The 26,759-nt window shown below is 59.5% G+C and overlaps 1 protein-coding gene across 2 annotated transcripts; it reads left to right on the top strand.

Annotated features, from left to right (window-relative positions):
- Window positions 1–257: 257 nt before the first annotated feature.
- On the top strand, window positions 258–25,790 carry CARD10 (caspase recruitment domain family member 10). Of its 2 annotated transcripts, none has more exons than XM_045552928.1 (21): window positions 258–410; window positions 549–800; window positions 1,607–1,744; window positions 3,124–3,449; window positions 7,913–8,116; window positions 8,984–9,139; window positions 9,707–9,832; window positions 11,281–11,472; window positions 12,602–12,736; window positions 13,057–13,172; window positions 14,093–14,121; window positions 14,422–14,545; window positions 19,368–19,524; window positions 19,922–20,033; window positions 20,490–20,733; window positions 20,879–20,948; window positions 21,970–22,072; window positions 23,505–23,663; window positions 23,767–23,882; window positions 24,370–24,500; window positions 24,770–25,790. In XM_045552928.1, exons 1-21 carry the CDS (start codon window positions 272–274, stop codon window positions 25,002–25,004), a joined length of 3,264 nt encoding a protein of 1,087 aa, XP_045408884.1. In that variant the 5' UTR covers window positions 258–271; the 3' UTR covers window positions 25,005–25,790. The 2 variants fall into 2 exon arrangements, with proteins under 2 accessions (XP_045408884.1, XP_045408885.1); XM_045552929.1 differs by having other exon boundaries at window positions 24,388–24,500.
- Window positions 25,791–26,759: the final 969 nt, after the last annotated feature.

Genomic DNA, 26,759 nt, shown 5'->3' on the forward strand with positions numbered 1-26,759 from the left:
GTGGGCGTGGGCCGCCGACGCGCGTGGCCCGGCGCAGGCGGGCGGTGGCGCGCGGGAGGGTGCGAGCGTGCGTGGCCCGCCCCCGCCCCGCCCCGCCCCGAGTCCCGGCAGGTGTGGGCGGGCCGCCGGGACCCCGCGGAGCCCGGGCCGGGAGAGCCGGCGGGAAACAGGAAGCGGGGGGAGGCGCGCGGCCGGCCGGCCGGAGGGAGGGCGTGCGGGCGGACGTGCGGGGTTCCTGGCCGCCGGACACTCGGCCCGGGTCGGGACGGCGATGTGGGGAGGCCCGGGCAGCCCGGGCGGCTGCGGGGCCGGGGGCGGAGCCGGGGGCGCCGCGGACACCGCCCCCCTGCGCCGGCGGAGCCGCCGCCCGAGCGCGGACCCGGGAGCCCGAGGCGGCTGCGGCGTGCGGGGTTAGTCCCAGGGAGCGCGGGGCACCGGGTGGGGGCGGCGACCGGCGGCGGGTCTTGTGGGCGACGCCCCGGAGTGGGATCGACCCGCGCACCCCGCCCGGGGCGTCCTGCCGACCCCCGCGCGCCTCTCGCCCGCAGACCCCGAGGACGCGGCTATGCCCGGCCGGGCCGAGGCGGGGGAGGCCGAGGAGGAGACCGGGGCCGGCTCTGGGTCCGAGGCGGAGGAGGACGCGCTATGGGAGCGGATCGAGGGCGTCCGGCATCGGCTGACGCGCGCCCTGAACCCGGCCAAGCTCACGCCGTATCTGCGCCAGTGCCGGGTCATCGACGAGCAGGACGAGGAGGAGGTGCTGAGCACCTACCGCTTCCCGTGCCGCGTCAACCGCACCGGTGAGCCGCGGGGGCCTGAGTGGGACGCGTCCCGGGCGACCGTGTCCTCGAGCGCTGCGCACAGAGCCCGGGAGCGCGAGGGTGGCTCTGCTGCCCCCCGTCTCCGTCGGCATGGGTAGGGCGGGCGGGCATACTCCGCCGCCGCCTGAACCCCCGTTGCACTCAGGCGGCCGCAATGCCCACACCGGCGTCGGGGTGTCTGTCGGGGGTTCCCTCCCGCTTCCTGGGCCCACGGTAGCGCAGGGGGTCGGATGTGGTTGCCAGGCTAGGCCTGCGACCTCCGGGTCACAGCCGTGGACTTGGCACGGCTTTGATCTCCTCGGTTCTCGCTGCTGCCTCCTCTGTGCCACACACTCCCTGGACAGTGAATTCTCCTCAAGTGTTCAAGACCCATCTCAGCTTTAGGAGGGTCCCCTCTCCCACAGGGTGTGTCTTTGAACTAGAGCTGGGGAAGGAATGAGGGTCTAACGGTGGCGTTTCAGGCATTGGCTGATGGGAGAAGTGTTTTATGTTGCTTTTGGGGATGGGGGGGCTGCCCTGGGCCACTGAACAGACAGGCTGCATTTGCGGGCCCTGCATCTGGGTGGGGTGTTGGGCAGCTGCCGCAGACCCGGGGCCATAAGGGGGGGTCTGGCTCTCTTAGCTGTGGCAGACGGGCTCTCCTCCGTGATGTGTTGGGACAGGCCCCTGTGTGTGTCACCAGCTCAAAAATCTGGGGAACGTGGGCCTGGGGCATGGTGGGGGAAAAAGCAACCAGGCGCTGGGGGAGGCCCTCCCCTGACCCCTGGGCGACCCCCCCTCCCCAGGGCGCCTGATGGACATCTTGCGCTGTCGAGGCAAGAGGGGCTACGAGGCCTTCCTGGAAGCCCTGGAATTCTACTACCCTGAACACTTCACGCTGCTCACGGGCCAGGAGCCCTCCCAGCGCTGCTCTATGATCCTCGGTGAGTGGGTCCACAATGGTGCTGTCCCTGGGAGGCACTCCCATTATCCCTGTTGAGGGGTTAGGGAAACTGAGGCAAAGAGACCGAGGGGTTTGCCAGGACCCACAGTAGGCAGAGGGTGGGGCTGGACTCTAGCCAGTCTACAGTCAGAGGCCATGTGCGTAAGGGGGCTCTTTCTCTCTAATATTGTTTTTAGACATGATATGCCCGACATACATGGATTTACAGTTTTTATACAAAAAATTCAAAGGCTCCAGATGACTTTAGACTAAAAAGAGAAGACGCTTTTTCCTTTAGCTCTGCTATGTGGGTAGCAATTTGGCGAGCCTCTTTTTCCTTTGGTTTATGTACACACAGGATTCGCCTACATGTGTATTTTGCTTTTTCTCACAATGACTGATTTTACGGATTCTTCCACCTCTGTTACACTTGTTTTAAGTGACTGGATAATGTTTATTAGTGAAGTTGTGACATAATTCATTTAATTCATCCCTGTTGATGGATATCTAGGTTGTTTCCAGTTTTGCAACATTATGGCGATGCTGGGAACATCCTTGTAAGTGCATCTTTGTGGAAATGTGTGTCTCGGGGGAGAGGTTCTGAGAAGAATTTCTCAGAGCCTGTGTGTATTTTAACTGTTAAATCAACACACCTGCCAGTAGTGTATGAGTGTCCATTTTACTGTACCCTCATGAATCCTGGGAATCATTTTGAACACTTTTGCCATTCTGATATATAAAAAATGTTACTGTTTTAAATTTATATTTCATCTAATGATATAATTCACAACTTAATAAATCTTGAGAAGATGACTTGGCCTTTTTGTGCCTCAGTTTTTGTGTCTTTAAAGTGGGTACAATAATAGTATCTATCTTTTAGTGTTGTCATGAAGATTAAGTTAATATGTGTCTAGTACAAAGAATGAAGTCAACAAATGTTAGCGGCTACTGTCATTGTTGGTGGGTTGGAGCATATTTTCCTGTGTTTATTAGACATTTTTATTTTCAGATTTGTCTGTTGATAGTTTTTGCCTCTATATTTGTTTATCGTTTGTTATTGATTTGTAGGAGCTCTTTATATATTATGGCTCAGAGTTATTTGTTATGTTTGTTATATTTTCTTCTGTGTTACTTGTTGTTTAACTTTGTTGCATCTTTCAATTTTCAGAGGTTTAAACATTTTTATATGGATTTATCCATCATTTCTTTTATAACTCTTAGATTCTGTACCTTTAGGAAGGCCTTCTTGTCCCCAAAATTATAAAAATATATCTCATAATTTTCCTCTATGTTTTTATGGTTGGAGTTTTTCTGTACAGTCTGCTATCCCCCCTGGATTTTATCTGCCTGAGCTGACTATTCTCTCCTCTGTCCTGGCAGATGAGGAGGGGCCTGAGGGTCTGACCCAGTTCCTGATGACAGAAGTGCGGCGGCTGCGGGAAGCTCGCAAGAGCCAGCTGCAGCGGGAGCAGCAACTGCAGGCCCGGGGCCGGGTGCTTGAGGAGGAGCGGGCTGGGCTGGAGCAGCGGCTGCGGGACCAGCAGCAGGCGCAGGAGCGCTGCCAACGGCTGCGGGAGGACTGGGAGGCAGGCAGCCTGGAGCTGCTACGGCTCAAGGATGAGAACTACATGATCGCCATGCGCCTGGCACAACTCAGTGAGGAAAAGAACTCGGCTGTGCTACGCAGCCGTGACCTGCAGCTGGCGGTAGGTGCTGGGGAGGTGGGCGGGGTAGTGTGGGGAAGGGGCAACTTTTGTAAAAAAATGATGGTAATGTGGTAGCCAACTCCTGCCCTGGAGCAATCATCTGCTGGCTCTTTGACTGTAAACTAGTCTTTGCACTTCCCTGTGTACCCACTTCATTGGGAATGACTGTGATTCTTAACTGGGGGCAATTTTGCCCCCCTAGAAACATTTGGCCATGTCTGGGGACATATTTGGTTATCACAACTAGGGAGGGTGTTACTGGCATCTAGTGGGTGGAGGCCAGGGATGCTGCTAAACATCCCATGGTGAACAGGACAGCCCACACAGCAAAAGTATGTAGCCCAAAATGTCGATAGTGCTGAGGCTGAGAAACCCTGAGGATTCAGTGAGTTAAGAGAGTTTTAGACATGTGCCTGGCACGGCGTCAGTGCTAGAAACTTGTGTCATCAGTAGCCATCATTGTTGATGCTAGTCTCGAGTGTTGGTGGTGTGCCGTGCCGCTTACATGCATCACATCTTCTAATCCTCACCAAAGCGCTGCGTACCAGGTGCTTGTTTGCAAATACAGACACTGAGGCTCACATCGGTGAAGAGACTCGCTCAAGGTCACACAGCCAGGAAGTGGCATAGGCGGGATTTGAACTGGGCTGCCTGGTCCAGGGCTGGCCTCCGTCCCGTGCTGCTGTTCCACCTGCTGCTGTCCAGTGAAGTCTCCCCTGATCCCCTCCAGCAGCAGACGAGGCCGTGCCTCTTGCCGGCTAGGAAACCGAGCCTTATGTTCTTGGTTTCTGATTAGGGCTTCGTGTGGGGATAATACTGAGACTTGACCGCTGTAGGGAGTCATCCCGAGGATTTAATGAGCTGATCCGTTTCAAGGGCTTCACAGTTGCCGGCGGCACACAGGAGGCTCTTCCCAGGGGTCCTGTGCGAGGTTCCACAGTGGGATTCTGACTGTGGGGTTTGAACCCGCCCTATCCCGTGCGCCTCGGGCTGCAGCTGCAGTCTTGCAGGTGGTGGCAGGTGCCCTTGCACGATAGTTGGCATGTAGGGCCGTAGGTGTGGGAGCACTGGTGTGCCGGCGCCTGGGTTTGTGCACGCCAGGTGGGTCCATGTCTTGGGGAGGCGACCCCTGATCAGGGGTGTTCAGGCCACTAGTTGAAGAGTCCAGGCTGCAGGTGGCTGGTTCGAGATGGTGAGGTGGCTGTGAGGCCGCCCTCCGCCCTGCTTGGTGTCTGGTATCAGGTGGAAGCTTTCTGAGGGGTGGCAGGCAGTCCCAGGGGCGTAGGTCCCAGGCTTGCTCTGCTGCTGCTGAACCGTGTGGCATGGGCAAGACTTCCCTCTCTGTGCCTGTTTCCTCGTGCTCAAAGCGAGAGGTCACAGATGAGGATTTTATAACAATTTTTTTTTTTTGAGACAGAGTCTCGCTCTGTTGCCTGGGCTAGAGTGCCGTGGTGTCAGCCTGGCTCACAGCAACCTCAAACTCCTGGGCTCAAGCGATCCTCCTGCCTCAGCCTCCCGAGTAGCTGGGACTACAGGCATGTGCCACCATGCCCAGCTGATTTTTTCTATGTATATTTTTAGTTGTCCAGCTAATTTCTTTCTATATTTTAGTAGAGATGGGCTCTTGCTCTTGCTCAGGTTGATCTCAAACTCCTGAGCTCAAACGATCCGCCTGCCTCTGCCTCCCAGAGTGCTAGGATTACAGGCGTGAGCCACCATGCCTGGCCTGTAAGAATTATTATATAAAGCACCCCTGAACACCAAGCACAGTCTCAAGTGCTTGCCGTGCACAGACTCTTAATTTTCCAGCAACCCTGTGGGCACTGCTGTCTTCCCCAGTTCCAGAGGGGAAACTGAGGCAGAGAGAGGTTGGTTAGAGCATTTCCCCAGCATCCCAGGATTGAAGGATTTCTGACTTTGCTCTCAGCACTGCTGAGGGGTGCTGGGGTGTCAGGAGGGAGGGTGGGGCCCCCTCTTTTTACCCAGAGAGGTTCCTCTTTCTCTGAAACAGACGTGGGTCTTGCTGTGAGGTTTTCTCAGAAGAAAGAATCTCTGTCCAGAGAGGTTGGCAGGAGGGCTGGGGTGGGGGGCGTTGGGAGAGGCTGCGGCTGGCACGGCTCATTTGACCTTTGAGTTGGGTGTGACTGCAGGTGGGTTTCCCAAGGTGGCAGGGGTGTGCTCGTGGCAGGGGGATGTCCTGTGTGTGTACGGCCATCTGGGGGCAGCTGGGACAGGGGAGGGGGACAGAGAAGAGGTGGTTGGAGGTGTTTGTGTGTCTGCAGGTTGACCCAGAGGTAAAGGGAATCTGCCACGGGGCAGATAGTGGCTGCTTTTTCCCAGTTTAGGGGCCAGAGGCTAAAGGGTGAAATTAAATTAAGAGATAAGATTTTCTTTAAACTTAGCCACCGTAAATATATGTTAACTTTTTGGAGCTTTTCTGGCACAAAATTAACGAAGGCTTTGCCGATCTTAACAGAACAGCCAATTGTGCCTGGCTTGGCAGCTTGTATCCCCTCCTCCCATGGACAGGTGTGTGGTGGCTGCGATTTAATACCGTGTTTTATAAGGTGCAGATTTAATGAGGTGTTATTTCTAAGCAACATAAACTTAAGGAGCGAACGCTATAATTTTGTGCTAAGTGAGTTTGTACACCAGGATTACACGCATCCGTCTTTCCTGGTGCTCGGCAGAGACTCCCAGGTGCCCTGTCCTCTGAGCTCATCGGGGAAGCCAGCTGGCCTCGGGTCAGGCAGGAGGCCATGGTGTGTGGCTGCGGTTTGCTGGAGAGGGTGTGGCCACATTTGCCCTCGTAACACGCTGTCTTTCTCCGGCGGTTCACAAAGCATGTTTTGTGAGTGGAAAGGAATGCGGGAGTCATGAATTTCTTTGAGTCTTTTGCGGAGGAGGAGTGGACTGTTCATTTGTGGAACTGCCTGACCCAGCCTCCAGACCCGTGTGTGTGTGTGTGTGTGTGTGTGTGTGGCCATTCTCGGCTCTGAGAGCTGGGGGACTAGCAAGTCATTTTCCAAGGGAGGCCGGAGCACTCCTAGGGCACCAGACATCGCATGCCTGAACATAGCATGAGAGGTCGTGGCGACCTTTTCCCAACAATGACTTCATTTTATGGCCTGCCACCTGCTGCTACTCTTGTCACCGTCTGGCCATCTCAGACCCCACATGCATTCAGAAAATAACCGTGGCTGAATGCCCTCACAACCCAGCAAGCAGGCTGTGTATATGGCTCTCAGCCCGGCGGCCACCGCACAGCTGGCCAGCCTCTGGCTGCACACCACACTGCTGACCTATTAGGGTTCTGGGATTTTATTCAGAGCTGTGAAACCGTCGTGGTGATACCTGTGGCAGCTCCGAATCCTGCTGTTTACAGTTTAAAGGCCTCTGTTTACTCCCTATCTTGTTTGAATCTTACAAGTCGGGAGGCGGGGGGGGAGTGACTGGGCCCATTCTTCTGATGGGGAACCTGAGGCTCAGAGGCTGTAAGCCACTTTCTCAGGATGACAGAGCCTAAAAGCAGTAAAACTGGAACCTAAGCCCCAAACCTGGAGCTCATGTTGGGGATGAACCAATAGTCTAATATTTTGCAGTAGGGGCTTTGTTAGGAATTTCTTTAAGGGAGCACCAGACCCAAATCTGTCCCATGAGTGTGTGTTGAGCTGGGACTTTGGGTTGGAGGGGGACATCCTGGCTCCTGGGCTGGATAAGAGCCTCAGCTCTCAAACCCACCCTCCCCCACCGCAGGTTCAGATGAGGCAACTGAGACACAGAGAGGGGCTGTGACTGCCCCGGGCTGCACCGAGCTGGAGGCAGAGCTGGGGCCCAACTCTGGTTCTCCTGCTCTTAATGCGGCCCTCCTCCCTCCTGCTCCCCTTCCTCCTCCCTCCTGCTCTCCTTCTTCCTCCCTCCTGCTCCCCTTCCTCCTCCCTCCTGCTCTCCTTCTTCCTCTCTCCTGCTCCCCTTCCTCCTCCCTCCTGCTCTCCTTCTTCCTCCCTCCTGCTCCCCTTCCTCCTCCCTCCTGCTCTCCTTCTTCCTCCCTCCTGCTCCCCTTCCTCCTCCCTCCTGCTCTCCTTCTTCCTCCCTCCTGCTCCCCTTCCTCCTCCCTCCTGCTTCCCCCTCCCCCTCCATCAGGAGGACACTGGGCCACACTGACTGTACTCAGTGTCGGCATTGTGGGACAGTGTGTTGTGCTGCAGCTCATCCATCTCGGGTCCTTGAGGCGTATTCCCCTGGGAGGGTGGTCTTGGCCTTGCTGCCCCCTCCCTCTTCATCCCTGTTTGTCCCATCTGTGCCTAGCCTGTCCCTTCTTCACAGACAGGACTCCTGCTCGGGCCCTTCTGGGAATCTGGGAGGGCCCCAGGGGGGAGGGAACAGCCCCCCACCATGTCCTGTGACCTTGTGGTGGCCCCTGGCATGTCCCTCCCTGGGCTGACCCATGTCCTGGACCCCAGGTGGATCAGCTCAAGCTCAAGGTGAGCCGGCTGGAGGAAGAGTGCGCACTGCTGCGGAGGGCCAGGGGGCCACTTCCTGTGGCTGAGGAGAAGGAGAAGGAGAAGGAGAAGGAGCCGGACAGCGTGGACCTCGTCTCAGAGCTGCGCGCCGAGAACCAGCGGCTGATGGCATCGCTGCAGGAGCTGCAGGAGGGCCTGCAGCAGGTATGGGCTGGGCTGGTGGGTGTGGGGGGTCAGACGGGGACGCAGACCCTCCTGCTGCTTACTCATCCTCCTGGAGCCTGGAAAGCTGAGGATTTCAGAGCCAGGGGGCTGGGATCTGGCTGGAACCCCGGCCAGCCTGTCTGAACCTCTGAGCCGAGGGCCCTGAGCACGGGGCTCCTCCTGGGCCCTTGGTCTGGCGTCTGAGGGGCCTCAGGAGGTCTCTGAACCCCCAAAAACTTTGTGTCCGATTTTGTATGGGGGAATTTTTCTGGGGAAAGGGTTCCCCAGCTTTCCTGAGATTTTTGGAGGAGTCGTGGCCTTGCAAGGCTGAGCCCCTTGCGTGCTTGGTGTCCCAGGCCGGTCAGTGGCAGCCTCCTGGCCATTGTTCCACACAGGAAGTGGGGGCTGGGAGCCAGCGCCTTTCATGGGGTTGGGGTGCTTGGCTGGGGTGTGGGTCTGGGGGCTGGCTCTTGGGCCCAGGGTCCACCAGCCTGGGCCAGGCCCAGCCCCCTGAATACCCCTCATCAGAGGAGTGGGAATAGGCTTGGAAACAGCCCCCCTGTTTCCAAGCTGCTGCCCCAGGCGGCCAGAGCAAGAGCGCGGGCGGGTGTGGCGCTTGTTTGGGAACGAGGTCCTGGCTGGCTTGCCACAGCTCGCCCGCCCTCACCGCTTACCTCACTGGTGCTCCAGATGCTCCCCGGAGGGTGGGCAGGGCTGGTGGGGCCACGCCTGCTCTCCCAGATCCTGGCCCAGACCGCAGGGCTAGTCAGGGGGTTCCGAGGGCTGAGGGCTGCGTGTCCCCTTCCTCCCCCCACCCAGGGTGGGCCCTGGGCCAGATGCTGAGGCGGCCCCAACTCTGCTTCCCAGGAGGCGAGCCGGCCGGGGGCCCCGGGCTCAGAGCGCATCCTGCTGGACATCCTGGAGCACGACTGGCGAGAGGCGCAGGACAGCAGGCAGGAGCTGTGCCAGAAGCTGCACACCGTGCAGGGGGAGCTGCAGTGGGCCGAGGAGCTGCGGGACAAGGTGGGCCCCACCAGCCTCCCCTGGCAGCACCTGGCACCTGGGCGGGAGGGTGTCAGGCATGGCCAGTTTGCTCCAGCCAGCCGTCCCTGGGCACCTGCTGTGTGCAGCCCTGTGCTGAGGACTCTGCATTCATTCCTTTGCAAATATTGATGGAGGCACCTTCTAGGCGCTTGAGATACAGCAGTGAACAAAAAAAATACCTGTTCCTGCGAAGGTGAATCCAGCAGGGGGGACAAACAGTACGCCAGACACGTGGTCCTCAGTCAGTTACTTCACGTAGCACAGGCCACGAGTGCCGTGGAAGACACAGAGCCGCAGAAGGGGCAGGTTGCTGATTCAGTGGGGAGGCCAAGGGTGGCTGGGTGGGTGGCATTGTCATCATCCCCATTTTACAGATTAGGCAGCTGAGACCCAGTGAGGTGAAGTCAGTGGCCCAGACCACCCCACTGAGGAGGGGGCACTTGTTATTGGGGCTCAGACCTCTCTCACTGGAGCTGCTGGGCACCTGCTGGGAGCTTCCCCTGGTCCCCGGCACTGTGGTCTGACCCTGTCCCGTCCTGCCCTCAGTACCTGCAGGAGATGGAAGACCTGCGGCTGAAGCACCGGACGCTGCAGAAGGACTGTGACCTGTACAAGCACCGCATGGCCACCGTCCTGGCCCAGCTGGAGGAGATCGAAAAGGAGCGGGACCAGGTGAGCCCCTGCTGTGTGCGAGGCCCTGGTCCGGGTGCTGGTTCTTACACAGGGGAAAAAAAGGGGGAGTGGAGGGGACGAGAATTACAGAAAGAGACTTTACAGTGTACCAATCAGTTTAGGATGGGACGAGTAGACCAGGGGGAAACAGACAGGGGACCTCAAGCACTCAAGATACCAACCTTACCCTGGACCCACCTGCCTCCCCTTGAGCTCCCACGACACTTACGGAAGTCAGTCCTGGCGTCTGTCTGTCTTTCTGAATCCCTGTCCTCTCCATCTCGAGGACAAGGCTGCCAATATTTGCTGATGGAGAAAGTCTGAAAAGTTTTAGCTTCCAGTTCCTGGGCGCTATGGCCCTTGTGTCCTGCTGAGGCTGTGCTTTGGGCTGAGGACCTTAGGCCAGTTCCACCAGGCCCCCAGCCCTCCCTGTGTGAAGCTCCCCACACGGCAGGGGAGGGCAGGAGGTTGTTGTCATTGACTAAGTTTGCATACCCCTAGAGAAATTGAAGCTTTACACATTAGGATTGCACTCAGATTGTCCTCACCAATACCCGGTGAGCTTGAGAGTGCAGATTTGGGGCTTCATCCTCCCGACATTCTGATGCAGGTGGTTGGGGGTGAGGCCAAGGAATCTGCATTTTTTTTTTTGAGACAGAGTCTCGCTCTGTTGCCCTGGGTAGAGTGCAGTGATGTCAGCCTAGCTCACAGCAACCTCGGACTCCTGGGCTCAAGTGATCCGCCTGCCTCAGCCTCCTGAGTAGCTGAGACTACAGTCACGTGCCACCATGCCCAGCTAATTTTTCTTCTTTTAGTAGAGACGGGGTCTTGCTGTTGCTCGGGCTGGTCTTGAACTCCTTTCCTCAAGTGATCCTCCAGGCTTGGCTTCCCAGAGTGCTGGGGTTACAGGCGTGAACCACCTTGCCCAATTAGGAATCTGTCTTTTACCAGGCTGCCCCCCAGTCCCTGGCCCCAGCTCCCTCCGAGGCAGCGGGTGACGGGTCTGGGCCACAGGCCCTGCTCTCAGGGACTGTGGTCTTCACTGTGGGGAAAAGCGCTTTGGATGTGACGGGCTGGGTTTGCCTCCTGCCTCGTCCTCTGACCGGGGTCTGTGAATAAAGCCCTTGGCACAGTGGGTCTCACGGAAGAGTTTTAAGTTGGTCTTGGTGAAGTGGGAAGAGCCTGGTCTCTGCAACTGGACTCAACCCTCTCCCTGCGGGCTTGGTCTCCCCACCTGCAAAATGAGAATAATGATAGTATTTAACTGAGCCAGTTAGTGTGACAAGTAAATGAACTGATATTTACATATAGCACAGGGCCTGGCACACAGGACGTGCTCAATAAGTGATCACTGCAGTTCTCGTTCCCAAACCCATTCTGCAAGTCAGAGGCCAGGACAGCTGAGCCACTGTGGCTCCTTCAGCTGCTGCCTGCCCCCTGCCCCCCAGGCCATACAGAGCCGGGACCGGATCCAGCTGCAGTATTCCCAGAGCCTCATTGAGAAGGACCAGTACCGCAAGCAGGTGCGGGGCCTGGAAGCCGAGCGGGACGAGCTGCTGACCACACTCACCAGCCTGGAGGGCACCAAGGCCCTGCTGGAGGTGCAGCTGCAGCGGGCCCAGGGTGGCGCCTGCCTCAAGGTGAGCGGGGTCAGGATTGCAGGGTCCTGGTGGGAAGGGTGGGGTCCTGGCGGGAGCTTTTGGCCGAGGTTGGGAACATGCAGCACCTGGTGGGAGACCTCAGCCAGGGGGAGGGGACATGGGGACCTGCAAAGAGCCCTCGGCTGTGGGTGGGAGCACTTGGACCCAGGCTGGGGTGGGTGTGGCTTGGTGAGAGGCCAGGGGCACGTTAGTCTCTGAGTTTCTGGGGCTGCTCTTGGGACACTAAGAATAGTTTGAAGCTTATCTTCACATATACTTGGGGAAGCCTGGCTGCCCTAGGCCCTGTGAGTATGTTGGAATTCAAAACCTGGGCCTCAGAGTCCAGCTCTTACAGTCTAACGTGGGCCTAAAAACCTGCCAGAGACCAGCTGGTCTAGTCCCCTCATTGCACAGGGCCCAGAGAGGGCCAGGAGCTTACCCAAGGCCACACAGCCCAGCACTGGAGCTGGGCCTCCAGGCCCTGTGTAAATCAGACACTGGTCCTCAGGCCACTGCCAGGAGCACTGCCTTTTCCCATCTTGGGTTGTTTGAAGACAGCTCAGCAAGCCTGGCGTTTGATGCAGTGGGGCCTGGCGGAATAGAAGGTCATGAATCTGTGACTTCTTCGTTGTTAAAACCCTCCATGGCTGTTTTGCTCTTACTTAAAGACAGAGCCACCTCTCATGGCCAAGAGGCCCTGCGGATTGGGCCCCTCTCTTTCTCTAGCTGGTTCTTTGGGTTTCAGCCTTTTAATTTCTAGAATGTGTCCTGCCTCAGGGCCTTTGCACATGCCAGTCCATCTGCCTGGACCATCCTCCCCAACTCAGTTCTCAGTTCAAACCACACTTTTTCTGGAAAGCACTCTGATGCCCGCAGGCTGCGTAGGGCCTTTGAAGCCTTTCCATGCCCTGGGCACCCGTCTGCTGTCGTCTCAGCTTGGGGTCATTTTGTTCATCTATCTGCTGGCTTATTTGTCTCCCCTTCTAGGCTGTGAGCTGCATGAGGACAGGGGTCTGGCCCCTTGTGTTGTGGCTGTGTCCCTGTGCCTGGCACGTGGCAGGTACTCAGTAAAAGACTGTGGCTGGCCTGGGCCTAGCACCACTGCTCACTTCCCCTCTTGCTCTTCCAGGCCTGCGCCTCCTCCCACTCCCTGTGCTCCAACCTCAGCAGCACCTGGAGCCTGAGCGAGTTCCCCTCGCCGCTGGGAGGCCCGGAAGCAGCTGGGGAGGCGCCTGTCCTGGGGGGATCTGAGACCCACACCTCGGTGAGACACTACCCCACCCCAGTATCGGGGGATGCTGATAGCATGCGTATAATTACCACTGAATACTTTCCTGTTTGCCGAAGGTTCCATTTTACAGGTGAGGACACTGAGGCCCAGGGAAGCCCAGTACCTTATTTTAGCTCACCCAGAGCCAGTGTGGTGCTGGGCCGAGGTGCCAGGGGACCTGGGGAGCCACTCACACACCCCCTCCTCTGCTCTGGGCCCTACTTTTCACCTGTGGAATGGGCACACACCAGGTGCATTGAGGACTGGGCTGCTGCTGGGCAGAGGGGTGACCGGGCCCTGTCGTGGCGTTGCAGGAGGAGGCCACAGACAGCGAGAAGGAGATCAATCGGCTCTCCATCCTGCCCTTTCCCCCCAGCGCCGGCTCCATCCTCCGCCGGCAGCGTGAGGAGGACCCTGCTCCCCCCAAGAGGTGAGATGGCTGCAGCCAGCAGTCGAGGCCAGGAGGGAGGGGCTGCTGTTCCCTGGACAGCCACCTCCTGGAACCCCCAGTGTCAGAGTCAGGCCCCATGCAGTCGCTTCCCCTTACTGCCCCCAAAGGGCTGGAGCTCTGGAAACCCAGGCCCCACGGGTCGTAGGAGTGACCGAGGGCGGGGGTTAAGATGCGGCCAGAAGGCAGAGTGCACTGAGCCCAGCCGGGCACCCTGGCAGGAGAGTCACTGCAGGTCAAGCCTTGAAGATCTTAAGCCCAAGGGGAAGCCGGATGGTCAGGAGTAGAGGGCGTGGAGAATGTTCTGAGGGGTCGGGGGCCTCAGGCAAGAAAGCTGGGCCCCAGGTTCGGGCATCAGCAGCAAAGGAGCTGGAAAACCAAGCTGTACCTGCCAGTGGCAAGACCCAGGGCAGGAGAGACGCTGCCTCCTGAGGTGCAGCCCCATCGCGGCTCCCCCTGTAGGTGGCCCTTGGTTTATTCCTTTACCGATGAGGGGCCGGGTGCTGGGGGCTGTGACCAATGTGGGCTTGAACTCAGTGAATCTGCCCTGATGGGGCGTCTGGTGAGGGTGTCAGTTCTAATTCGGGTGGCATGCCTGGGAGCCACGAGCCGCAAAGGTAGCAAGTGAGGGTGAGATGAGGGGTGAGAGATCAGGGCAGGCTTCCAGGAGGCGGCGGCATTGAAGGAGCTGGCTTTGAAAGGCAGGCCAGGGCATTCTAGGTGGAATGACTTGCAGCAAAGGCCTGAGTTTCGGGGAGCTGGGTCTCGTGGATGCCATGTGCCTAGGACCCTGCTTTCAGTCTAGTCTGCATGTGCTTGGGGGCTGTGGGATGTTTTAGTGGCCTGGGGCAGGAGGAGGGAGTGGGACAGAGTGCCTCACCTCCTGCCCACTCTCTACCCAGGTCCTTCAGCAGCATGTCGGACATCACAGGTAACAGCTCTTGGGAGCCCGGCGGGAGGGCCCATCTGGAGGAATGGCAGTGCTGCCTGCCCTGTCCTTCACCCCTGTTCCTGGCTGTGCTGTCCCTGCCTCCTCCCCTCCGGCCCCCGCTCGTGGGGCCCGGCCACCTCTGGGCCCAGTGGGCGTGATGTGCTTCTGGGGCCTCAAACCTGCCCAGGCTCCTTTGGCCCTGGGCCATCCCTGGGCTTGGGGGTGCTCAGTCCCTCCTGTGGAACCCAGCCATCCCTGTTTCCCAGTCCTGGACCCCTGAACCTCACTCTTTCTCTCCAGGGAGTGTGACACTGAAGCCCTGGTCCCCTGGCCTCTCCTCAGCCTCGTCCTCCGACAGCGTGTGGCCTTTGGGAAAGCCAGACGGCGTCCTGGCCCGGGGCTGTGGCCTGGACTTCCTCAACAGGTACTGCCCTGCCGCTGTCTGGGTGGGGGGACCTGAGGGGCTGGGTCTTCGTTGCTTGAGGGGGTCAACAGGGGTGAGGCAGGAGAGAGTACATATGCAACTGCTGGATTCAAGTCCTGTCTCCGCCATTTATTGTCCCTGTGACTTGGGCTGGTCACTTCATTTCTCTGGGCCTCAGTTTCCTTAGCAGCTAAAGGGGGATGGTGATTTCTTCTACATGGAGGTGTTTTGAGGTTTATGTTCATGTAACTAAAGCATCCAGCTCTGCCAGGCACATACAGGCTGCCCTTGTCCCAGCATCCTGCGTGCCAGTGCCCCTGGCTCTGAGCACCCGGGTGGGGGTGGGGCTGGGGCCACCCTGGGAGCCCCTGTGGCTGAGCTGGCCACAAGCGCACAGCAAGAGTCACAAGACACAGGAGTGCAGAGTGAGCGGCAGCCAATGTGCTGTTAATGTTGGTGACGAGTGGCCCTGTTCACACCTGCCAGTGGATCTGCAGGTGGGGAATGGAGGGGCCACGTTGAGGTCGTGGCCTTGGAACTCAGCAGTGGAGAGAGCAGGCAGGGGGAGCTAGGCGGAGAGGCCTGGCGGGGAAAGGATAAAGTCAAGGCTGGGCCGGTCCGCGGTGGCTTTGTGAGTCCGGCTGGGAGAGTGTGGACTTTGGCTTGTGTGCTCTGGGAAGCCTGGGGGGTTTAGCTATTATTAAATGCAAGGCCAGTTGCCGGCTGCTGGACGGCATTCTCTCTGTCCTGGATGTAGGCGTTATTATGATTATCCTTGTTTTGCAGAGGAGATAACTGTGGCTCAGAGAGGTTAAGCAACTTGCCCAAGGTCACACAGTTGGGAAGTACCAGGGCCAGGTCCACAGTGACCTGATCAGACTTGGGTTTTGGAAAGGGCACAGGAAGCATCGACGGTCAGCGCTGGAGTGTGGGAGTGCTGGGTACACAGGGACAGGTCACACAACAGAGCAGGACTGGGCCTCCTGCCTCCTGGAAGCGGCTTGGCCAGGCCGGTGTCCTGGCCCCTGCCCCCACCCTCGCCGGCAGCGGGCCCAGCGTGACATTGTTTCTGCCTGTGCAGGACGTGCTTCTGGGGGAAGGGGTGGAGGTGCCTCCCTTCCTGCTGGCCTCAGCCCTTCCTCCCCTCCTCCAGCAGGGGTCCTGGCCACTGTCCAGTGGCGCCAGGATGCAGCAGAGGGAGCAGGGGCCTCTGGCCCATCCCTGCCTGCGCCCTGTGGTCACGTGGGGCCACCTCTTCTGTCCATGCTGTTCCAGGGGAGGAGGGAGTTGGGGGAAGAGCACAGAGGGGGTGGGCATGGGGTGGGGGACAGAGAGAGAGGTGGGCAGGAGGAGGGAGGAGGGGCCGGCACGGTGCTCAGGTGGGGCAAGTCCTACCTCTCCTGGGGCCGTGTTAGGGTGAGGTGGGGAGGGCAGGCTTTGGAGCCAGCTGCCTGGGCTCAAGTCCCAGCTTTGTCACTTGCTACTGTGGGGCCTTGGGCAAGTCACTTAATTCCCAGTGCCTCAGTTTCCTTCTCTGTAAAATGGGGTCAAATAGTGCCTGTCCCTTAGGGTCACTGTGGGGGTTCCAGTGTTCCTTCTGCAGTGCTTAGAATGTTCTCGGTGCATGGTGAGTACATGCCAGGTCTTAGCTGTTACGGCTGTTGCTGTCGTTGTTGTTTGACCCCCAGAGCAGCTTTGCCAGGCTGGCATTTTCAGCCCTGTTATGTAGACGAGGGCACCAAGGCTCAGAGTCAGAGACTTGTCGCGCCACAGGCCGCGTGGTGCTGGCGTGGGGATGCCAGTGTGCTTTCCCGTTGTCTGAGCGCCAGTCGGTCTCTGGCTCATGTTGGCGCCCACTGTGTGCCGGAACTTTCTTTCCTCTTTCCCATTTCCTGCCCATCTCGTCCCTTCAGCCTCTCTGCCCTGCCCGTTCCTGGTAGGGTGCTGGGACACGCTGGAGGACGGGCGGACGGATGGCGGGTGGGGGGATAGCAAGAAAGAGCCCAAGAGTGAAGTGGGGTGCCAGGTGAGGGGCAGGGTGCTGTCTCCCCACCAAGCCCCGCCTCTGTCCCCCAGCTCACTCATGTGGTCCCAGAGGGTCTCTGGCACCTTCTGTCCTGGAACAGAGGGGGTTCTGATAGGTCATTGTCTGACTCCACCCACCAGCTGTGCGACACTTGGCAAGTTATAACTTCCCTGTGCCTCAGTCTCCCTCTTCTCTAACAGATGCCTCCATAGGATTGTGGGGAGGGTTAAGTGAGGTAATCGGTATGACGTGCTTAAGTGTCAGCATCTAGGTCCCTCTGCAGGCATGCAGAGCACCTAGAGATCTTGCCACAGTGCCCTAGGGTGGGGGACACTCTCTGAGGCAGCTTGGCCCATCACTGCCCGGAGCTGGCAGAGCCAGCAGACTCTGCCTGTGATCCGACCCGACCTGACTGGGGGAGGGGCTGGGAGCCCTCACCTAGTGGCAGGGGACCCACAGGCAGGGTCGGGGCAGCCCCCTACCCCAATGTGTTCTTTCTCTCGCCTCCTGCTTGTCTGAGGTTGGGGGCCAAGAGGGACCTGATTTGGACCCTGCTCCCGGCAAGCCCCCACGCGGACTCTGTGGACCCCGAGAGGTGCTCAGAGAGGCATTCCTGGTCTTGGAGGCTCTGAGAGGTCATTGGTCCTTCGGGGTGGTCAGCAAGGGCGTCCTGGAGGAGGCAGTGCCTGAGCCGGGTCTTCAGGGAGCAGCAGGAGTTGGTGAGAAGAGCCTGAAAACCTGGGGTGGCCGACGTCAGCCTCGATGCTCCAGTTGCAGGGGGAAGTGGGCAGGGGTGGGGCCAGCTGCTCGCTGGGCTCTTGTTTGGGAAGGCCACGATAGCAGTTGTCTGTGGGTTTGAAATAGGTGGGGAAACTGAGGCCAGAGAGAGGTGACTTGTCCTGAATCACACCTGACCCCAGTAGACGTCTAGTTTCTGTCGAGCATTAGTGCCTGCTGGGCACTGTTCAGAGCACTTAGAGTTGTGCAGTGAGGAAGGGGGCTGCCGAGCACTGCGGGCTGAGCAGGCCGGCCGCCGGCCCCAGGGCTCCTGCTGGTGCCCTCCTGCCACTTTCTTCAGACTTCATGGCCACAACCCAGGGTGAGAGGGACCCAGGACCCAAGCCTGAAACAGAAGAGTTGCGAGACAGTGGTCGGACTCCCTTGGGAGGAGGCAGGCTTAGGTTTTTGGTTCCATTCCATTAAAAAACTGTGCTGGTCATGACCGAGTAAATGTCACAGCCCACCAAGGGACAGTCCTACAGTTTGAAGGCCTGGAACCCTCTGGTTTCCACCTCTCCCTGTGTTATTTTTATATTTATTTGACCTTCCTCACGCACAGTGGGCAGGGATGCTGCTGTTGGCATCCTCGTTTTGTGGATGTGGTAACTGAGACCACACATGTGCCCGTTTGCCCAGTCTGGGGACACTTCACCCTGGCGTTTGGAGCCAGACTGTGTGCTCCAGCCACATAACCACCGACTAGCCGGTATAGCCAGGCCGGGTCTCAGGCTTCCCACCTCTGCCCAGACCTTCCCATGCCACTTCCATGCCACCAGGACCGGGGTGCTGAGCGATGCCTCCCGCGCCTGGGTCTGCCCCAGCCCCTCAGGCCTGTTTGGCCGGAGTGGGCAGGGGTCGGCTTCCCTGGGGCCAAACCTTCCTGCTCCCCAGGGTGCTGACTGGGTTAAGGTCCTTGCGGCCTTGCCCACCCCCAGCTGGCAGCAGGGGGCAGTGTGGCTTTATCTGGGCTGCAGCCGTGGTGGGTGGGAGGCTTTGCCGAGCTGCCTCTCTGGCTGGGGCCACCCACTGACCCAGATCTTGCCCCTGCCCCATGGCTGGGGGGCTTGGAGGGGTCTTGGGTTCAGTTTCTCTCTGAGCCTGGCCACAGGGCCTCGCCAACTCTCATCCAGGGACAGGCACAACCCTGCACGATGGGGATTTTGGTGACGCTTTGTCTTAACTGTCAGCGGCTCCCACTGCCCGTGGAGCAAAGCCAGATGCCTTTGTCCCATGCTGTCCGCAGGCTGGCTCCAGCTTGCCTTTTCTGGGAGCTGTTTCCCAAGATGTGAAATTAGTAATTAGGACAAGGAGCGCGGCACGGTGTCCGGCAAGCGGAAGCAGCCAGCGAGCGTTTGCTGCTACTGTTACTGTCGTTGTTGTTATTAATTTCTTCTGCACATCTTGTATTCTGTCTTCCACACCTTTGCTCACGCCATTCCTTCAGCCTGGGACACCGTTTCCTTCTGTTCTTCACCACGGTGTAGCCAGGCACTTCTTCCCCAGGAACCTCTCCCCTCCGTGCTCCCGCTGCCGGCTGTAACCATCCTCAGATCTGTGCTGTGTGCTAGTGGCGACCTCCTTCCCCAGACTGTGAGCATAACAAGATTTATTAGTCATCTGTTATGTGCCAGACACTGGGTTTGGTGCCAGGATACAGAGCTGAACACTGTAGAAGTCTGGTTCTGAAGGTGTTCGTTCTAATTCAGGAAACAAAAGGGAAAATGCAAAGCCAAGGCAAGGTGCCGTTGGCGCTCCTGCAGCGAGCTCCACCCGCCGTTTGCCCAGGGGCCTTGGGGCAGAGGCTGCTTTTGACTGGAGCTTGGAGGATGAGCAGCATTTGCCAGGCGGAGAAGGGAGGGAAGGGCATTCCGGGCTGAGGGCACAGCAGATCAGTGGCCTGAGGGTCATGGCATACTTGGGGAATGGCATCACTGTGGCTCTCCGAGAATGTTGAACTGAATCAGAGTATTGATTGGACTGTAATTCCCATCCCTCTTCTCTCTTCTCCCTTTTCAGGTCTCTGGCCATCCGAGTGTCTGGCCGGAGCCCCCCAGGGGGTCCAGAGCCCCAGGACAAGGGCCCAGACAGCCTGCCACTCCTTGGGGACAGATGGTCGGGGGCGGTGCGGAGGGTGCTGTCTGGGCCTGGGTCTGCCAGGATGGAACCGAGAGAGGTGAAGCCCTGCCCGCTGGGCTGGGGGGCGGGGTCAGTGCTTTAGCCAGGGCTGGACACTCTGCAGTTGGTGGATCAAGATCACTGGGCGGAGCTTCTGGGGCTCAACCAGCATTAAAGGAAGTCTGACTGGGCAGGGGCTGGGAGGTGGGACAGACTGACAGCACTTGACAGATCCCTGCCCTTAAATCTGGGGAAAGACCAGGATGAGCTAGGCTGGGTGGGGAGTCCTGTGGATGGGAGGGGGGTCCGACTGGGCTGGGCGTGGCAGTCCCCGGGGAGGTGGGCTTTCTGAATTATGAGGCTCGGTCACCCCCACGCCCGGCCTGCCCCCAGCCCAAGGGTCGCTCTGTCCTGGGAAGCTCACCTGTTTTCCTGCTGCCTGCGTTTTCTCCCAGTCAAGGGCGGAAGCTGCAGGCCTGGAGGGGGCATGCCTGGAAGCCGAGGCCCAGCAGAGAACCTTGTCCTGGAACCAGGGGCCCACACTCCGCTTCCTGATGGACTCGAAGGGTAAGTCTGGCCCGGGCAGGACCCGGGAACTTACGGGTCCCAGAGGGTCGGAGCTGCTGGCCCGAGAGAGGCTTGTCCAGCTCGTGGCGCAGGCAGGAAAGCCAAGGGTCTGAGAAGGAGCCCCAGTCCTGCCCCAGTCCTGCCCCAGTCGCTCCGTCTCCTGACTCCTGGCAGTGCAGCTGCCTCCCTGTGTCTGTCCTTGTGCCCTTCTCTGTCCCTTGCTCTGTAAGCAGCTCACATTAGGAGTCCAGAGACCCGGGTTTGAATCTTGGTTCTGTCCCTAGTGGGCTGGGTGGCCTTAGGCAAGTACCCGGCCCCCTCCAGACCTAAGTTTCTCACTTCAGGAAGGGGAAGGTGGGGGAAGGCAGCTCTGGCCTCCAGAGAGCCATATCTGATCTCTGACCACACCTTCCTCTTCTTGTCCTCTCTGCCGCCCCCTGCCCCGTCCATGCCCAGCCTGCCAGTCCTTCCATGAGGCCCTCGAAGCCTGGGTGAAGGGGCTGTGTGCCGAGCCCTTCTACATTCGAGCCAACCTCACCCTGCCCGAGCGGGCAGATCCCCACGCCCTTTGTGTGAAAGCCCAAGAGATCCTTCGGCTGGTGGACCCCGCGTACAAGCGGCGGCAGGAATGGTTCTGCACGCGGGTCGACCCCCTCACGCTGCGGGACCTGGACCGGGGCACTGTGCCCAATTACCAGAGGTGATGCAGGGCCAGGGGCCTGGGGATGGGGCACTGCCTCCTCCTGCAGTCCCTCACCATCCTCTGGGACAGAGTAGGGGGTTTGAGGAGAGGACAGGAGGGGGCTCTCCTTCCTGCAAACGTGTGACATGACTCTCTCCTACAGAGCCCAGGAGTTCCTAGAAGTTCAGGAAAAATGCCTGCCCTCCAGCCGGCACCGAGGCCCCCGCAGTAATGTAAGCAGGGCTGGGCAGGCAGGGACAGGGACACCAAGGGTGGGGGATGCCAAGGGTGGGGTCCAGAAAGGGAGAGAGCAGGCTCTGTTCTCTGGCAGGCCTGGGGGAGGAGAAGAGGGCCATTCCCCACCTGCTCCTTCCCTGGGACTTAGTTGATCATCTACTATGTGACCAGCAAACAGAAGGACAGTGGCGCTCACCACCCAGGGTAGTTTAGGGATTAACTCAGAAAGAGTGTGCCCAGTGCTCAGGAGCACGCCTGGCACATGGGAAGCCTCCCACAAGACAGCAGTCATATTCCCTTTTCCGACACCTGGACGAGGCTGGGCTGGGTGGCCAGCACACTGTGCACATGGGCACAGTGCAGCCCAGAGATGTTAGGTCAATGAAGAGTGTGAGCTCTGGAGCCAGGTGGCCCATAATTGAATCCCAGCTCTGCCACTTCTTAGCTATGTGACTTTGGACAAACACCTGAACTTCTTTGCAGCTATGTTTCCTTATCTGTAAAGTGGCGAAGTTATGCTACCTGCTTTGTAGGCGTATGTGGCTTTGGTGAGTTAATGCCCATCAGGGGCTTAGTGTCATCATGTTGCAGGGATTTGACACCTGTCAGCTATTGGCATCATTAGTGCTGTCATTATTGGTTTCATTAATCTTCCTACCCAAGGTCACGTTGCTAATTCATTGGAAGAAACCCTGAAGTTTGTCTCTTGTGTGACATTCTGTTCCTCTTGGTCTCCGGGCCTCAGTCTGCCCTCCTCCAGCAGGCTCTGATGGGCTTGCTTCCCTGGGGCCACAGGCACGGCTGCCCTCGCCTGCCTTCGGGGCTGTGCTGGGCCTGGCAGGGGCAGGAGAGAGTCCCGCGGGGAGGGCGTCCTGTACTGACCAGGCTCTTCTGGCAAGCTTGGACAATGGTGGCAGTGGGGCCCGCTCTGCTTTGGGTCCTGTTTACTCTCCTGTCTCCCTGGGTGGGGGTGGAGCCGAGCTTTCAGGTGTCCTTCTCCCCCGACCCCCTCCCCAGCTGAAGAAGAGAGCCCTGGACCAACTGCGGCTGGTGAGGCCCAAGCCGGTGGGGGGTGCTGCGGGGGACGCCCCAGAGCAGCCGCTGCTGGAGCCCTGCTCAGGTGAGCGCGGGTGTGCGGGCGTGTCCTGTGCTGCGGATGGTGCCCGGGAGCGTGTGCCTCTGCGTGTCCCTTGGCCTGCAGGGCCTGCGTGATGGCCCCAGTGGGGGCAGGGCTCCCCCTGGTGGGAGGATGGGCTGTCATGATTGAGGGAGACCCTGCGGGGAGGTGCGTGTGTACGCGACGGTGACCGTGGGTCCGTGTGAGTTTGGGCCGCGCACGGGCCTGTGCTTGTCTGGCAGAGCATGTGTAGCTGTGCTTCTCACACGCGTGGTGGCGGGGGCCACGGGGACCCAGAGGGGGCTCCTGGAGGCAGAGGGTGAGGCCTTAGGCTGGATCAGGGAGAAGATCAGGGAGAAGGGGCCGGGGGAGCTCATGTAGGGGGCCAGGGGGAGAGGGAGGTTAGGGAAGAGAGGTTGTTTGAGCTGGGGCTTTCAAGGGTGAAGAGGAGCTTGTTCCAGGCGGAAGGCATAGCCCGTGCAAAGGCCCGGAGGCACCCAACGTGCCTTTGTTCCATAGTGTGAGCTTCTGAGTGCAAAAGGCCTGCTAATAACCCACGAGCCACACGTTCTGGTGACAGCAGCTGGCTCTTCCCCCACCCGAGAGATGGAGCCCCTGTGAGCCACGGTCCTGGGTGTGCTTGCCTGAACACACACGTGTTAGTGCCAGTGTTCACGGGGGGGGGGGTGACATTTACACAGGAGAGAACCACTGACACAGGTGAGAGGAGAAACGAGGTGCCCGTGGACCAGGGACGTCACAGTGTTCACATGTGGCCAACACACGAGAAATGTGAGCTGGGCAGTGGGAGTGTGTGGTGTGTGTGAGGATGAGGACAGCGAGTGAGTACGGGGCACTAGCTCTGTCAGGCACTGGGGACAGGACGGTCCCTGCCCTGCGGGTTCACCGTCTAGCCGGGGAGGCAGATGATCAGGTAGTGACACCTGGAACACTAAATTAGACAGTGTGAGGTGCGTAGTGGACAAGGACTGGGTGCCCTGGAGCACATGTGGGGGCCCTGCCCGTCTGGGGCCACGGACAGTTGTGACCTGGGCTCTGACTGGGCTGAGCGGCACAGGCTGGGGCATTGGGCGGCCCCGGGGCACGCAGAGGCCCCGCGGTTGCAGGCAGTGGAGTCTGTGGCTGCCAACCTCCCCAGGCTCCCGGGCAGGGCTGCGTCCCCCACGTGGAGGATGTGGCCTTTTTCCTGAGGATCTGGGCGGTCACAGGTGTGTTGAAAGCAGGGGAGTTACATGGTCTGACTTTAGTTTTAAAGCCTTTCCAGCTGGGTGGAGAATGACCTGCAGGGGGCAGAGGTGAGGCAGGGGACGGGAAGAGCCTTCTGCTACAGTCCCAGTGAGGGGGTGTGTGTGTGTGTGTGAGGAGCGGGACATGCCTGCACCCTCATCTCTCCCACACCCCTCCCCTGCCGCAGAGCTCGAGTGTAGCCTCAAACCGTACAGCCTGGTGCGGCCACTGCTGGTGTCCGCCCTGCGGCCCGTGGTGCTGTTGCCCGAGTGCCTGGCACCCCGGCTCATCCGCAACCTGCTAGACCTGCCCAGCTCCCGGCTGGACTTCCAAGTGTGCCCAGCAGGTGAGCCTGTGTGTCCCCGGAGGGAAGGGCTGGGTGACACTCTGGGCAGCTGGGCCCACTGGCCCTTCATCCTGGCCTCTCCCTCCCCCTCCCCCCTCTGCAGAAAGCCTCTCTGGGGAGGAACTGTGCGCGTCCTCAGCGCCTGGAGCCCCCAAGGCCCGGCCTGCCACCCCTGGGCTGGGCAGCAGGATCCGTGCCATCCAGGAGTCTGTTGGGAAGGTAGGTGCTGGGGCTGGCCTGGAAGGGGTGCTGCCATTCTGGGCCTGAGAACCAGTCTCAGTGTGGGTCGTGTTCTGCTGCCTGCTTGCAGGGTGACCCTGGCCAAGTCCTTTCCCTCCTGGGGTCCTCACTTTCCTCCCCTGTGACCTGGGTGGGTTGGGGCAGTTGATCTTATGTGGGTCACCCTTGAGGTGTTCAGCTGATACGGCTCACCTGCACATCCTTGTCCCCGAACTCGCCTCTGTCCTGGGAGCTGGCAGGGGGCCGTAGGGTGGTGGGTGGGCTGGGGTTAGCTCCATTCTCCAGATGGGGAAGCCGAGGTCCAGAGGGGGACATTTCTCCAGGGCACTCAGTGAGCCCACTGTCTCCCCTTCCGGGTTCGTTCCTTACTGCCAGGGTCCCTCTGGGTGGGGAGACAGGATGTGCACCTACGGGAGGCTGTGGTAAGCGTGGGGGTGGGTGTCTCTGGGCCGGGGGTGCAATGTAGCCTCAATCCTCCGAGAAGAAGCACTGCCTGTTGGAACTGGGTGCGCGGGGCGTGCGGGAGCTGGTCCAGAACGAGATCTACCCCATCGTCATCCACGTGGAGGTGACTGAGAAGAACGTCCGGGAAGTCAGGTGAGGGGTGGGGCAGGGTACACAGACCTGTGAGCTCCCCCCCCCTTCTTCTTTTTCTTCTTCCTCTCTCCCCCTACCCTCCCCCTCCTCCTCCCCCTTCCCCTCTCTTCTTTGTCTCTGTCTCTCCCTCTCTCTCCTTCTGTTTGCGCTCTCTTTTTTTGTCTCTGTCCATCTTCTGTCTCTGACTCTTCCATCCTTGTGCCTCTCCCTCTGTCCCTCTGTTCGTGTTGATTGCCCACTCTGACCTCTGCCCGCTCCTCTCCTGGCAGGGGTCTGCTGGGCCGGCCAGGCTGGCGGGACTCGGAGCTGCTACGTCAGTGCCGCGGCTCGGAGCATTCGCTCTGGGGGCTGCCCTGCTCCTGGGTGCAGGTCCCCGCCCACGAGTGGGGCCACTCGGAGGAGCTGGCCAAGGTGGTACGCTGCCGCATCCTGCAGGAGCAGGCCCGCCTCGCCTGGGTGGAGCACAGCGGGGTCAGAGGCTGTGGGGGCAGCAGCGAGGCCTGACACCCATCTGACACCTGCACTTCCTCCCGCACTTCGGAAGCCAGCGGGACCCGGTGTCCCCGTGTGGAGCTGGGAAGCCAGCGGGACCCGGTCTCTGTGGAGCTGGGCCCTCCCACCCTGAGCCTTCCAGACCCTTGGACTCCTAGACGTGGGACCCTTGGCTCTGGGCTCCTGCATTGGAGGCTGTCACTGGCCCTGCCGAGCCTGCGGGAGCCCAGGGGCAGGGCTCCTCCCTCCTGAACTTGCTGCTCTGGGCCGTCCTGCCCGTCCCCATGTCTCCATATTCCCACTCGTGGGGCTCACGTGTGCGTCCGTGTCCTCTCCTTAACTCACCCTGGAGTCTGTGTTCTCACACCTGTGCAAAGGTTTGCACACCCAAGTTCTCACGGGCAGGCTCAGGTCTGTCCCTCTACCTGGGTGCACGGGGTCTCTGAGGTCCTGAGCTTGTTCTGCTCCCAGGAGCACAGAGCCCGTCACTGTGACTCCCACCATCCAGCTCACGTTTCTCGTGTGTTGGCTGCATGTGAAAACTGTGGCGTCCCTGGTCCACGGTCACCTCGTTTCTCCTCTCACCTGTGTCAGTGGTTCTCTCCTGTGTAAATGTCACACCCCACCATGGGCACTAACACGTGTGTGCTCCCGGCAAGCATGCCCAGGACCGGGGCTCCATCTCGTGGGTGGGGAGGAGCCGGCTGCTGTCACCAGAACATGTGGCTCGTGGATTATTAATGGGCCTTTTGCACTCAGATACTCACACTATGGAACATTAAATGCCGTTTTGTCATAGATGCTGGTGGCCTTCTGCTTGCTCATGTCCCTGGCCTGGAGCCCCTCTCCACCCTCCCCTCTGCCCCCACCCCCAGCTCGGGCTGATACCACCTCTCAGGTCCCCGCTCACCCACCCGTCGGGAGGCTCAGATTTCCTGCCTGTCTCTTCCCAGAGCCGCCCGCCATCTGTGCTGGCGTCGCCTTACCTGCCCCGCGTGACCGAAGGCAGGCCCCAGCGATGGGCCACCCCAGCACTCAGCCCTGCCCACGGTTGATCATCAAAGGAGTGTCCCCTGGAGTGGGGCACCAGAGCCAGCAGGGTGTGGTCTCAGGCTGAAGGGACTTGGCTGCTGAGTCCAGGAGATCAAGAACAAACTCTGGGTGTGCTATCAGGTCCCTGAGACAGTTCCACCAGAGAGAGGACGGTGGCTCCAATGGGAGCAATCCAGGCAGCCTTACTGGAGGAGGTGCCACTTGAGCTTGAGGGCTGGGATTCCTTTCTTCAGGAAGCATTCATGGGACCTATGTGCCTCTGTGCAGGTGACTGTCCTTGGTCACAGTGAGGAACTTGGGCAGGCTCCTGGGGGTTTGGGGGGAAGGGTACATGTCCACTAGGTGGAGGGAACCTCAATAGCAAAAGCTCAAAGGTAGGAGATGGGTTGCGTTTGGCCACCCAGGGAGCGGTGGGAAATGAGCTTGGGAAGTCCAAGTCCAAGGGTAGTGCTGGGGGTGCAGAATGCCATGTTGAGCTTGGGCTGTGTCCTGTAGGCTGAGGGAGGCTCTGGGGTGCTGGAGCAGGGCTGTGGGAGCTCGGGTGCGGGGTTGCCTCAGAGTGGCTGAGACAGGCAGAGTGTCCAGGCCAGAGTAGGGGCACCAGGGACAGGGCCATGGAGTAGACAGGAGAGGAAGTGTTCTGTGGCCTCTGAGGTGGGTCTGGGTCTCCGTGTTTGGCAAGCTTAAGAGAAAGGGGCCTGGGCTGGGGGTCTG

This window comes from Lemur catta, chromosome 6, assembly GCF_020740605.2.
Source record: "Lemur catta isolate mLemCat1 chromosome 6, mLemCat1.pri, whole genome shotgun sequence".
Classification (NCBI taxonomy): Eukaryota; Metazoa; Chordata; class Mammalia; order Primates; family Lemuridae; genus Lemur; species Lemur catta.